The sequence below is a fragment of the Bos indicus x Bos taurus genome, chromosome 12 (genome assembly GCF_003369695.1).
Source record: "Bos indicus x Bos taurus breed Angus x Brahman F1 hybrid chromosome 12, Bos_hybrid_MaternalHap_v2.0, whole genome shotgun sequence".
In the NCBI taxonomy this organism is placed as follows: domain Eukaryota; kingdom Metazoa; phylum Chordata; class Mammalia; order Artiodactyla; family Bovidae; genus Bos; species Bos indicus x Bos taurus.
This window is the reverse complement of record NC_040087.1, coordinates 33,518,747-33,531,642: the sequence shown is the minus strand read 5'-3', so window position 1 is coordinate 33,531,642 and position 12,896 is coordinate 33,518,747. Positions and strand designations below refer to the sequence as shown.

At 45.3% G+C, this 12,896-nt stretch overlaps 1 protein-coding gene across 4 annotated transcripts in view; it reads left to right on the top strand.

Annotated features, from left to right (window-relative positions):
• LOC113902374 (phospholipid-transporting ATPase IB) overlaps positions 1-12,896 on the top strand; it is a 495,526-nt gene that overhangs the window by 62,720 nt on the left and 419,910 nt on the right. For 3 of the 4 annotated variants that reach the window (XM_027557555.1, XM_027557554.1, XM_027557558.1), the window contains exon 2: positions 2,404-2,548. In XM_027557555.1, coding sequence (XP_027413356.1) covers positions 2,404-2,548 — 145 coding nt within the window. Of the gene's footprint in view, positions 1-2,057; positions 2,131-2,403; positions 2,549-12,896 lie in introns of those variants that run through there. The other variant, XM_027557559.1, reaches the window with a different exon arrangement.

Here is a 12,896-nt window from a genome sequence, read left to right as displayed (position 1 = left end):
TTCCCCTGCCGTTAAAATCATCCACAGTCTGGCCACTGACTATTTTTCTGAGTTTCCTTTCTACTATTTCCCAGTTTGAACGCTCAGCACTGGTTTTTATCATTCTCAGTTGCCCCCCCAATGTGCTCTGTCTACGGGGCCTCTGTCTGAGGTCTTCTTGTCCACACCCAGATTGTCCTCCTTTTTCCTACTATAAACCTGAACCAGAGGTTAAGGCTCTGAGACCTGCCCTCACACTGTTCTGACCAGCTCTCCACCCTTGGCACAAAGTGGCCGCTGACCTCTGACCCCGCTGGCACCTTCAGGTCCCCTCTTAGTCACTTGGTCCTAGTCACTGGTAACCAGGGTTATGCTGGTTAACACTTTTGAGAGCAGGAGCCAGCTTTTTTGTTTTTGTGTTCTCTCCTGCATCTCACCATGGATTTTCAACCATGGCTACCCATTCATATCACTTTAAGAAGCTTTAAAAACAAGAGGCACAATTGGTGTGGGTTGGACCCAGGAACTGGCTAATTGTGAGAGCTTTCTTGGTGATCATGTGCAGCCAGAGTTGAAAGCCAATGAATGAAGACCACCTGGAGCTGAGCTGCTCTGCCCACAGTAGGGTGTGGGGTTTGTGCCCTTGATGCCCATCACCGTGTCCCTGCCTGGAGAATTGAAAGTGACCCTTTACATGACTTACTCAACCAGCAAATACAAGTGCCCATTATGTATCAGGCACTGTTCTGGGTGCCAGGTCCCTGTACTGGACAAAACACACCTCTGCTGCCCTGGAGCTTCTGCTCTTGGCCTTGGGGAGACAGACCATAAATAAATAATGTCAGGTAATGATGATACCGGCTGTGGAAGAGAACAAAGTGGGGTGAGTGGGCAGAGAGGAAAGCAGCACTTTTGTATAGGCTGGTTTCAAAAATATCCTGTGTCGGCCTTAACTCAGCAAAAGATTTAAAACCAGCCTCCTCCGAGGTCCACCCGGTCTTGAAGGTCCTGCTGCTCTCTGCTGCCCCCTGTGGACAAGCAGGCGGCAGAGCAGAGGGACGCCAGAGAATGAGGGCTAGAGGGGGTGATCTGAGAATGGGGGGTCCTACACCCAGCTTGTGACTAGGGACCTGGTTGTGAGCACGTCCCATGACAGCATGTCAACTCTCAATAGCCAGTGAGAGTTACACGGGGGTGTCCCCATCTTAGGATGCAGATCATAACAGGATTCTAATCACTTAAAAAGGTGATAAATTTACATGGCTCAAACTGTCTACTTCAAAACGTTTCTGAGCATGAAGTGGCCGTGTCTGGAGTGGATACCTGTTACCTAAGTTCTGCGACACCTGTTTCCTTTATAGGTGGGACATGCGGCAGGTACTTGAGCAGATGGGATTTAAGGAAATGGAGAGAGGCCTCCGTCACCTGCAGGGCACTTATTTTTCTGTGAGCCTGGACTTCAGGGCCTCCTCCCTGAAGTCTCAAGCTGGGTTGCCCTGTCTAGGGAGGGAGCCTGCCATGTGGTTGCAGGTGTGTGTGTGTGTTTGCCGGAGCGTGGTGAGCCCGGGGAAGTGGTTTCAGTAATGGTTATGTCATCATTCCCCTTGCTGACCCCTCCTCAAGTGAAGGTGAGTGGGGAGTTTTAGCCCAAGAGAGGGTCAGCTGTATGGCTGAAATCGCCTCCTAAGGAGACAGACGGGCTTGGGTCTTAACCACAGAGACTCGGGATGCAGGCTCAGGGTGCAGGCTCGCATGTACCCGTGAGCTGGGATGGGCAGTGCTCTGCGGTCTGGTGGCCAGGGGCATCTGCTGGTCTGTGCAGGCTAAGCCGGGGAGTAGGGGGCGGGCAGGGCTCTACATCGAGGTTTGGGAATTTCATCTTGGAGCACCGAGGTGTCTTCCTCAGCCCCTTCTCCTGGGGCCGAGTGCAGGGCACACCCCCTTGCAGTCCTCTCGCGCTTCCCAAGCACAAAGGAGCCAGAAAGCCTAGCTCCAGAATTCGGTCTCTGGGCCTGGAGGGGGAGCTCGCCCGGGGGACGGGAGGCTCTGGTCTCTGCTCCACACATCCCCGCAGTCCGCGGGGGCCCTGCCCCCATCCGTGCGCCCTTCACCATCCCCGCGGAGCCTGCGGGTCTGGCGCAGGGGCTGCAGGTTTGGGGAGGGGATGGAAGGAGGAGGGAAGGGGGAGGGAGCGGGGGGAGGGACGAGTGGGGGCGGGGCCGAGGTTCCCACCCGCGGAGAGGCTCCTCCGCCTGGGGACCAGCGGGCGGGGCGGGGCTGGCGCCCGTCTCCAGGGCAGCAGAGGGACTGGGTGGCGCGACGCCCGGAGCATCCTTCCAGCTAGTCCCCGCCCGCCGGTGCTGCCGCCGCTACCCTGCGTGACTTCTTTGTGTTTTGCGTTCTGCCCGCGCCTCTTCTCCGCAGGACCTGTCCGTCCTCCCCCGGGCTACAAGAAGGCAGACGATGAGATGTCCCGGGCCACGTCTGTTGGAGACCAGCTGGACGTACCAGCCCGCACCATTTACCTCAACCAACCGCATCTCAACAAATTCTGCGACAACCAGATCAGGTAGGAGAGGGCGGCCCAGTCGGAGCAATTCATTAATTCCCAGATAGGAGGGGGCTTGGCTTCCTCTGAAACCTCCGCAGGAGCCAAGCGAGCCCCCACCAGTGTCCCTGCGGCCGCCAGCCCCATCCCCGCCCCTCCCCACTCAAGCCCGGCAGTCTATACCCGCGTTTCCCACTGGGGTGTGGGAATATACCTTTCATCCTTCTGTCCTTTGCATTGGTTCTGTGTGCAGGCTGTCTGTGAGCCTGGAGGATGCTTGTAGGCTTCTGTCCTGGCGAAAATAAGCTTTCTTCTCTCTCTTCATCCCTGAGTGCCCTCCCAAGAACTCCCCCATCCCGTTTTAAGCCAATTTTTTTTAAAGACAATTTAAGCCTGTTTTAAGCTCTCCTTAGCAATTTGCCGACTGTAATGTGGCAGAGTGCTTTATAATGGATCCTTCCCATCACAAGAACTTGCATTCAGCTCTCAATGCCCAAGGCATTTGTTAAGAAGGCTTTCTTTGCTGGGAAACTTTGCCTAGAGTTAGCGGGAAGACGGATGGACACTAAGGTTTAGATGTCCGCTCTTTGCCGGCTGCTCTGTTGGATGCTTTAGTTACACTAGCTTTATGAAGCCTCATCACCTCTTGAAGAAGGCAGTCTTACCTTCACATGAGGAAACTGACATAGGAAGATAGATGTTAAAGGACTTGTGGCCATTTAGCTACCAAGTGGCAGAGCTGGACATAGAACCCAGCCTGTCTGGCTGCTGAGCTCAAAGTGTTTGTGCTGTGCAAAGCTAAATCTTTTAGGCACGGAAGTTGGCATGTTTGCAAGTTTCATTAAACTTTCAGGCTTCGACAACTTTATCCCTGAGAGGGACTTCAGAGGATGTGGTTCTGTGAGTGGCTCCGAAGCGCGTGCTCAGGTGCAGAGAAGGGAGGCGATGGGTCAGGTTTGCCAGGACTGTGTGTGTGTGTAACTGAATTCCAGGCCAGGGCTCTCTCCTAAAAGCTGGGGCTAAAACTTTGTTGTGTGTTGTGTCACCCTGAAACCTTAGCACTTGGACTTAGCCTGAGATCTTTATTCAGAAAGGCCTAGCTGTTGGGTGTTATTGTCGTTTCATAAGGTTGGGGGTAAAATAATGGTGCCTGTATTGTGCAGAAGTGACACTTATTAAAAGTGTTAGATTATCCTGACTTTATTTTGGGTTTTAAGAATGGCCATTGGGACCTATTTTTTACTTAAATGTGTAGCTTGGAAGAACACCTGAGGCCAAAATTCAAGGATGAGGGGGTTTGGTTTGAGATGCAGAGCAGCACACGTGAGTTACTGCTTCACCCACTATGATAGTGCTAATCAAAAAGACAGTAGCAAGTGCGGGCGAGAATGGGAGGAAATGGGACCCCTCCTACATTGCTGGCGGGAATGAAAAGTGGTGTGGCTGCTTTGAAAAACAGTTGGGCAGTCTCTTAAAAGGTTAAATGTAGAGTTACACATGATCCAGCCATTCGAGGTGTATATACCCAAGAGAAAGGAAATCACACATCCACACAAAACTGGGTGCAGATGTTCATAGCAGATTCATCAGAGTGGCCCAAAGGGGAGACAACCCAGGTGTCTGTCAACTGACAAATGAATAAATAGAACGTGGTATGTCCATATAGTGGAATGTCATTTGGCCACAAAGAGGAATGTAGTACTAAAGCATGGATTAACCTTGAACACATTGTGCTAAGAGAAAAGCCATAACAGGTCTCATGTATGATTGCATTTATATGAAGCATCCAAAAGAGGCAAATCCATTGGGACAAAAGATAGACTAGTGGTTTCTAGGGTGGAGGACGAGGTTGGGAAAAGAGGAGAGACCGTAATATACGTGGGGTTTCATTGTGGGGTGATGGATCCACAACTCTGTGAAACACACTTACACCATCCGGAATCTTGCATTGACAGCATAGTTCCATTTCCTCAGACTTTGTCTGTGTTTCTAACTTTAAGATGTTTTCAAGTAGTGTTTTTGCCTTGTTGTTGTTCAGTTGCTAAGTCACATCTGGCTCTTTGCGACCCCTTGGACTGCAACACACCAGGCTCCCCTGTCCTTCACTGTCTCCTAGAGTTTGCTCAGATTCATGTCCATTGAGTCGGTGATGCCATCCAGCCATCTCATTCTCTGTCATCCCCTTCTCCTTTTGCCTTTGATCTCTCCCAGCATCAGGGTCTTTTCCAATGAGTCAGCTCTTCGAATCAAGTGGCCAAAGTATTGGAGCTTCAGCTTCAGCAACAGTGAATATTCAGGGTTGATTTCCTTTAGGATTGATTGGTTTGATCTTGTAGTCCTAGGAACTCTCAAGCGTCTTTTGACTACTTCCTATTAATTTTCTTAATTTCAGTATTCATTTGTGGATACTTAAAGCTGGGAGAAAGAAATAGGGGTCTTTGTTTTTTGTCTAAATTCTCTAGTTCCCATGGAAGGTGAAGATTTTTTAAAGTCTAGGTAATGGGGTCTCACAACCTGTTCTTTAATTGACTCACATTGACATTTAAAAAATTTTTATGTATTTATTTTTTATTGAAGTATCATTGGTTTGCAATGTTAGTTTCAGGTGTACAGCAAAGCAATCAGTTCTACACACAGCTCTCTGTATACATGTATATGTATAAATCCTTTTCCAGATTTTTTTCCATCATAGGTTATTATAAGATATTGAGTATAGTTCCCTACGCTATACAGTAGGTCCTTGTTAGATCTATCTATCTCTATATATATAGTTGGGTGTATATGTTAATCCAAAGCTACTAATTTATCCCTCCTCCCATCTTTCCCTTTTGGTGACCATAAGTTTGTTGCGTGTGTCTGAAGACTCACTGACTTTTGAGACTGATTTTTATATCAGAGATTTCCAGTGGCTGTTTGTTATACAGTTTCATTTGTACCTTTTTGGAGTGGGGGAAGGCTAAATGGGAGTATACCATAGGTGGGCTAGGAATAAAGTAGGTAGACACAACCATTCCTTATTATGTGAGTGTACAATTGAATTAGTTAAATACTCTTACAGTTCATACAGTTTCTCAGTTCATGGCTTATGCTGTGAGCATCGGTTTCAGAATACATGGAATAGGCTTTTGGAAATTAAGGGGTGTTGCCTGCTGTCCTAGAATATGGTCTTCCAATTTTTACTTTATCTTGACTGTATTTAATTAGGAATTACTAATGGTAATATGACTCATTGTTCATTAAAGAATTGATTTTAAAGCTTCTTGACATTATGGTGTAAGGATTTTATAAAATGTTGAGCAGCACTGTTTCAGCACTGGACCATTCATTTTATAAAATACTGATTAAAAAAAATAAGGCTTCTTATCTTGGTCATGAATGTTTGCTGAAAGTTGATAAAGCTACTGAAAGGGATATTTTCATTAAAGGGAGTTGATATAGGATTTCTTTTTCTTAATAGCTTTTCCTTGAGAAAACACTGATGGATTTTCTTGGTGGGTCAGAGAGTGTCATCCCAGGTGGCTGGCATCTAAATGGAGGCTTTTGAGAAGAAGGACCACGTGATCGGTGGAGGGGGGTGTTGGGGTTGTCTGGCATATTTGACACTCTGCCCTTCCAAAGGCTGGCCTTCCTGGGGCCCCAGCTCTCACTTATCTTCCCCCATCCCAGGGCCTCCCTGGAAGGAACCTGGTGATGGTGACAGTTGCTCTCTTGACTACCTTCTTGGGCAGCTGGTGTTTTGACTTCACTAGAGGGACTGGAGTTTGCCAGGAAGGGATATGGTGGTTGGGTGTTTGGGGAGGTTGGTGAGGGCAGGATGGTACCATTAGAGCAGGGATGGATGGTCTGGGGTTAGCGTTTGGACTGGTGTGTCTGTCCAAGGAAGAGGTGCCACCAGGCTAGTGGGAGTGAGAAGGCCACTGCCTGGGTTGACTGTGGCCTTGGCAGCCCCAGGGGAATGCCAGTTGTGGTGACTCAAATTCCAAGCTGTTTCCTGAAATTCTGGGAGGGTCTATGCTATGTAAACAGATGTCTCTCTAAATCTTGTTCTTGACACTTGACACCAGCATTTAATTTGACCTGAAGCTGTGGTAGGATGAAGTTTTCCATTACTGAAGCCAGTGAATTTAGATTATCATAATTATGGAGACACATAACATGGTCTTTTCTTGTGTGTGTGCTAAGTCATTTCAGACGGTCCAACTCTTTCTGACCCCATAGACTGTAGCCCACCAGGTTCCTTTGTCCGTAGGATTCTCCAGGCAAGAATACTGGAGTGAGTTGCCATTCTCTCCCCCAGGGGATCTTGTAGGGATTGATTTTTCTAGGACCTTAACTGTGAAGATGGTAGTTGTCTTCCATCATCCAGAAATGAGTAGATTTTGCAGTGTAATTATTACATCTGTACATGTACGATTATATGTATGTCTACTCTACAAGATTCCTTTTCTGAAGTGTACAATCCCATCGCCTTTAAAATTGGACAGGTTTATTGAGAGATAATTCACATACCATATAATTTCGCCCATTTGAAGGATACAGTTTTGTGGCTTTTAGTATATTCAGAATAGTACACACATCACCACCACTTCAGAACATTCTGTCATTTCTCAAAGAAACTGTTCCTATGGCTGTCATATCCTAGTCCCTTTCTCTCCATGCTTGAGACAGCCACTAACCTACTTCCTATCTCTGTAGATTTTCTGTTCTGGATAAGCATTTTAAGTTAAATATTAAATGCTTATAGAAAGTTTGATATTTAGAGAAACTTGGTATTCATTATTCTTGATGGAGAATAATTAATTTCATGTATCTATATCTTAAATGTTTCAAGTTAAATTTTTTTCCAGAAAGTATCTTCATGATTTATTGGTCAAAGGAATGGGCAATGTTTATGCCATCAAGTTCAGTGCAGTCTTTTTATGCGAATGTCAGCACACCATGTAAAACAGTGAGTTTCAAGGCTATCAAATGGTTTTCTCCAGTGTCTGAAATGAGGTCTTCAAAGCAAGTTAGGAATGTTTATAGATACTCAGTTTTGAATAAGTCATTCACTTCAGGTAGGAGTTTCAGGTAGCAAAAGTCTTCATTAAAGCAGCAAATCGAGCTTTGCCAAGCTATTGCATTGCTTTAGCTTCCTTTGTATTGAAAGAAAATGACTTCATGTGAATATTCTGTTGGTTTTGCCAGGATAAGATTGAAATAGAATTTTGCCTTTACAGAAAGGAGAATTGAGTATGGGGTGGTAGGTCTTGTAGCATCAGAGTTGTGCTGGGATCCTGATGTCTGAGAGGATATTTTTGTCTTAAGGAGTGAAGAGAACAGAGTCATCTTCAAAAGCACTTTGTGCATGAGTAGGGGTGGTAAGTGATGATGCGGTACTGGGTCTAAGACCGTGGAGAACTTCAAGGAGCTGTGACTCTCCCTGGGCGGCTACCGCTGCAGAATTTAAGTGGAATCTGGTCTTCACAATGAAAGTGCTTACAGTTTAATAGAGAAAGAATACCAAGATGCTATTAACAACTCTAACTTCCTTTTGATTCACGTACAGATTGCTTTATTAAGAACCATGGTTTACAGATCTCACTTGAGATAGTTATCCTTGTCAAGATTGGTGAAGGTATATAAAAACCCTTATCAAGAATAGTTGATAAAGAGCTATACAGAAACATATATCTATTCTATTTCAGGTTCTTTTTCTATATAGGCTATTAGAGTATTGAAGAGAGTTCTCTGTGCGTAGCACCTTGTTATTTATCTATTTCCTATAACGTAGTATGTATATCGGAGAAGGTAGTGGCACCCCACTCCAGTACTCTTGCCTGGAAAATCCCATGGATGGAGGAGCCTGGTGGGCTGCAGTCCATGGGGTCGATAAGAGTCAGACACGACTGAGCGACTTCTTTCACTTTTCACTTTCATGCATTGGAGAAGGAAATGGCAACCCACTCCAGTGTTCTTGCCTGGAGAATCCCAGGGACGGGGGAGCCTGGTGGGCTGCCATCTCTGGGGTCACACAGAGTCGGACACGACTGAAGCGATTTAGCAGCAGCAGTATGTATATGTTAATCCCAACTTCCTTTGCATGTATCTTCCTGTCATTTACATAGAATTTGGCCAAGGAAAGAAAGTAAATACAATGCTGAACACCAGCCACCCCCCCACCCCAAATAGTCGATTATGTTGAAAGCATTGCTTTTACCTACTTTCAAATGACCAAGATTTTCCTCCATTTAATGTTCTTTTTATTTTTCTGTTTACTCATTTTTTTAATGAAGATTATATGTATTTAGAAAGTGAAAGTGTTAGTTGCTCAGTCATGTCGGACTCTTTGTGAACTCATGGACTGTAGCCTGCCAGGGTCCTTTGTCCATAGGATTCTTCAGGTAAAAATACTGGTGGGTTGTCATTCCCTTCTCCAGGGGATCTTCCGGACCTAGGGATTGATCCTTGGTCTCCTGCATTGCACTCGGATTCTTTACCGTCTGAACCATCAGAGAAGCCCCAATATAAATATATTTTTGATTTATTTTAAATATTTTTTAATGAAAATTGTATGTATTTAAGACATACAAAATGAGATTTGATTTATGTAGTGAAAAGCTACAGTTTAGCTAATCTCTTCACATAGTTACCATTCACTGTTTTTTAGTTTAGAGCCATATGAGTGCAGGCTAAGTTGCTTCAGTTGTATCTGACTCTGTGAGGCCCTATGGACTGCAACCCACCTCTGTCAGGAATTCTCCAGGCAAGAATACTGGAGTGGGTTGCTGTGCCCTCCTCCAGGGGATCTTCCAGACCCAGGGATTGAACCCACGTCTCTTACATCTAACCTGCATTGTCAGGCAGGTTCTTTACCACCGGTGCCATCTGGGAAGCCCTTAGAGCCATATATCTAGTCTCCAAACCAGGCACTCCTATCTTATACTTCCTGAACATGAATGTCACAGTATACTGAGAATCCTTACTTTATACAAGCCAGTAGCAATTAAGGCCACAGAAGCTGCTTGTAATTAGAACTCTTACCAGGTTTGCACCCCTGGACAAGGCTTTTGAGGCATTCTGCAGGCAAAAGCATTCAAACTCAGGGCCTTTGGCATTGTATAGTTTGGTAATCAAACACTTGAGCTTTCTTGAAATATATTATTTTTAGAAACAGAAAATCGTGTCAGCCTTGGGCCAGTTTTGTATTTGTTTCTAAGGAAACAGCAGATGTCTAGGGGAGTTGACGGGTGATTTCTTCATCAAGTTGACCCTTGTATGGGTAGACCCGGTGCATATTTTGAATTTAATATTCAAAACTAAAAGCACAGACTAAAACGTCTGTGCCGTTCTGATCTGTAAAAACTGGGAAAGGTGCTGGGTTTGAGTTCTGGTCACTAACTTATTTCCCCTTGTCCCTGATCGCAGATTTTGTTAACTTTTAACATCCTCTGTGAACTTAAGTACTTCTGATCTTTACCCATGAAAAGAATGAAGCATCAGGATTTGTGAAAAACGCAAGTTAAAATTAACATAAGTGGAGGAGACTAGGGCGATGTGACAACTAAATGCAGTATCAGTTCTAAATCAGATCTTGGAACAGAAAAGGTCCACTGGAAGAAGCACTGGAATTTTTTTTTTAATTGAAGTATAATCGATTTACAGGGTTGTTTTGATTTCTATTGTACAACAAAGTGATTCAGTTATACATACACGTACATTCTTTCCCCTGTCCTTTTCCATTATGGTTTATCTCAGGATATTGAATATAGTTCCCTGTGCTGTACAGTAGGACCTCGTTGTTTATCTGTTCTATATATAATAGTTTGCATCTGCTAATCACAGACTCCCAATCCATCCGCCTCTCCCCCTGTCCCCTGCCCCCTTGGCAACCATGAGTCTGTTCTCTATGACTGTGAGTCTGTTCTGTTTCACAGATATGTTCATTTTATGTTGTATTTTAGATTCCACATATAAGTGATATCATCTGGTATTTACCTTTCTCTTTCTGACTTAGTATGATTGTCTCTGGGTCCATCCGTGTTTCTATAAATGGCATTATTTTGTTCTTTTTTATGACTGAGTAATATTCGATTAAATGTATGTAACACTAGTGAACTTGAACTTTGTAATTTGGGGTATTCTTATGCTGATGCCATTATATTAGTTTTGATCTAATTTTATCTAGATTATACTGTGGTGATTGAAGATACTGACATGGGGGCAGGGTGAAGGTTTATGGCAGCTCTGTACTATATTTGTAACTTCTGTGACTATAAACTTATCTCAAGATAAAAATATATTAAAAATTAACAAGAACTGTCTGGAAGATTAGGAATGAAATGCTCAACTCTCATCTTTCTGTTGGATGCTATGGGAAGTGTTGGGTCCTTATTGGAGAGAGCTGTGTGTTTGAAGGGGAGGTAGTCAGGGAGACTGGACTCCTATCTGCACACATTTATCATGATGCTGACCAGACAGGGAGACAGCATCCCCTTAACTGGCAGTACTGGAGTTTGTTTCCATAACGTCCGATCTAACTGTGTTGAAGTTGAAAAAGTAGAACTGTGGGCTACAGAAAATGATGCAGAGTTCAGTCTTATGAGCTTTTGTGTAGTGATCTAGAAAGTAGCCTCTAAGTGTTCATTCTACTGCTTCTGGTTGAGTCACTCAATAGACAGCAGAAGCTTACTCAGAAATGCCAATCAGCAGCCCTTTCAAGAGGGACAATGCTTCTGGAGAACAAAAGGCGAGGGCTGACCACTGCAGAGAAATTTCCTGAAATTGTGAGGTTGGGTTTGATAATTTAAATGCTGATCTACCCTTTTCTGCTAAATGAAAGCCTCATCACAACTCAGACTGTAGGCTTTTAGCTACCCTTGTGCTGTGCTGTGGTTAGTCGCTCAGTCGTGTTGGACTCCAGGCTCCTCTGTCCATGGGATTCTCCAGGCAAGGATACTGGAGTGGGTTGCCATGCCCTCCTCCAAGTATCTTTCCAACCCAGGGATTGAACCCAGGTCTCCCACATTGCAGGCGGATTATTAGATGTAATTAGGGAGGGATTTGGGACTGACCTTGGGATGCTGTGGTTTGTCCTTTGGAAAAATTATTATCTGTATCCTCGGTGTTCATCCTCCACAAGCTCCTGGAGTGTTGGCTGGCTCGGGCTTTCAGACCTGCCTGAGGTAGGATGACATCTGGGGAGGGACCCTCCCTTTCTCACGTCAGCTCTGCATCTGTATCAGTGATCTCCACACTTTTCTGATCACATGGCCCATCAGTAAAACTTTTTACCATGAACCTGTACTATGTCTATTTAACTATCTGTCTATATGTGTTACCAGGCTTCCCTGGTGGCACAGTGGTAAAGAATCCACCCGCAATGCAGGAGATCCAGGTTCAATCCCTGGGTCAGGAAGATCCTCTGGAGAAGAAAATGGCAACCCACTCCAGTGTTGCCTGGAAAATCCCATGGACAGAAGAGCCTGGTGGCTGGCTGCCCATGTAGTCGAAAAAGAGTCGGACATGACTGAGTGACTAACACTTTGACTTGATATGTGTTACAGTTCTTGTCTGAAGACCCAGTATGTATTGACCAAGATTTCTTGGTTAAGAATTGTGGATGTCAGTCCATATTGTTGGTAACTTTCTTGATTTTTGAATACTTTGGGCTGATTTATCAGATTTGATTAAATTATCCTGACACAACCTGGAAACATGATTTTGAAGGGCTTTTCTTTCCTGGAAGTGCCGGTCCTGCTGTCTGTGGGCTTGTCATTAGTTTATCATCTTCAGTCTGCAGTTTGCTTCATTGCATCTGTCTTAAGCCCCTTGTTCTTTTTCGGAGGGTTGGTTGGGTTGAAATGAGGTAAATTAATCATCAGTGTAACTAGCTGGACACAGAAACGGAAACATGTCGTGATAAGCAGAGAGAACAGCCAGGGAGGGCCCCTCCGTTACTCCCCGTCTTAAGTCGTCTCGGCCATCGTGACAGAACACTGTAGACTGGGGGCTTACACCTCAGAGATGCATTTGCTCACAGTTCTAGCGGCTGGAAGTCCAAGATGAGGGGGCCATCAGGGTCAGGTCTGGTGAGGACCCTCTTCCTGGCTTGCAGACAGCCTCCTTCTCACATGGTGAGGAGCGAGAGAGACCAGGCTTTCTGGTGTCTCTTCCTGGGCAGGCAGCAGTCACATATGAGGGCTCAGCCTCCTGACCTCATCTCAATGTCATCACCTCTCAATGGCCCCATCTACCAAGGATGAGGGCGTGGACCTGTGGATTCAGGGGACACAGTTCAGTCCACAGCACCCCACCCACACTGTTATGGTGCTCCCCTTGCAGCTCGGGTACCAGTGTCAACACATTCAGTAAATGTTAGTAAAGCGTA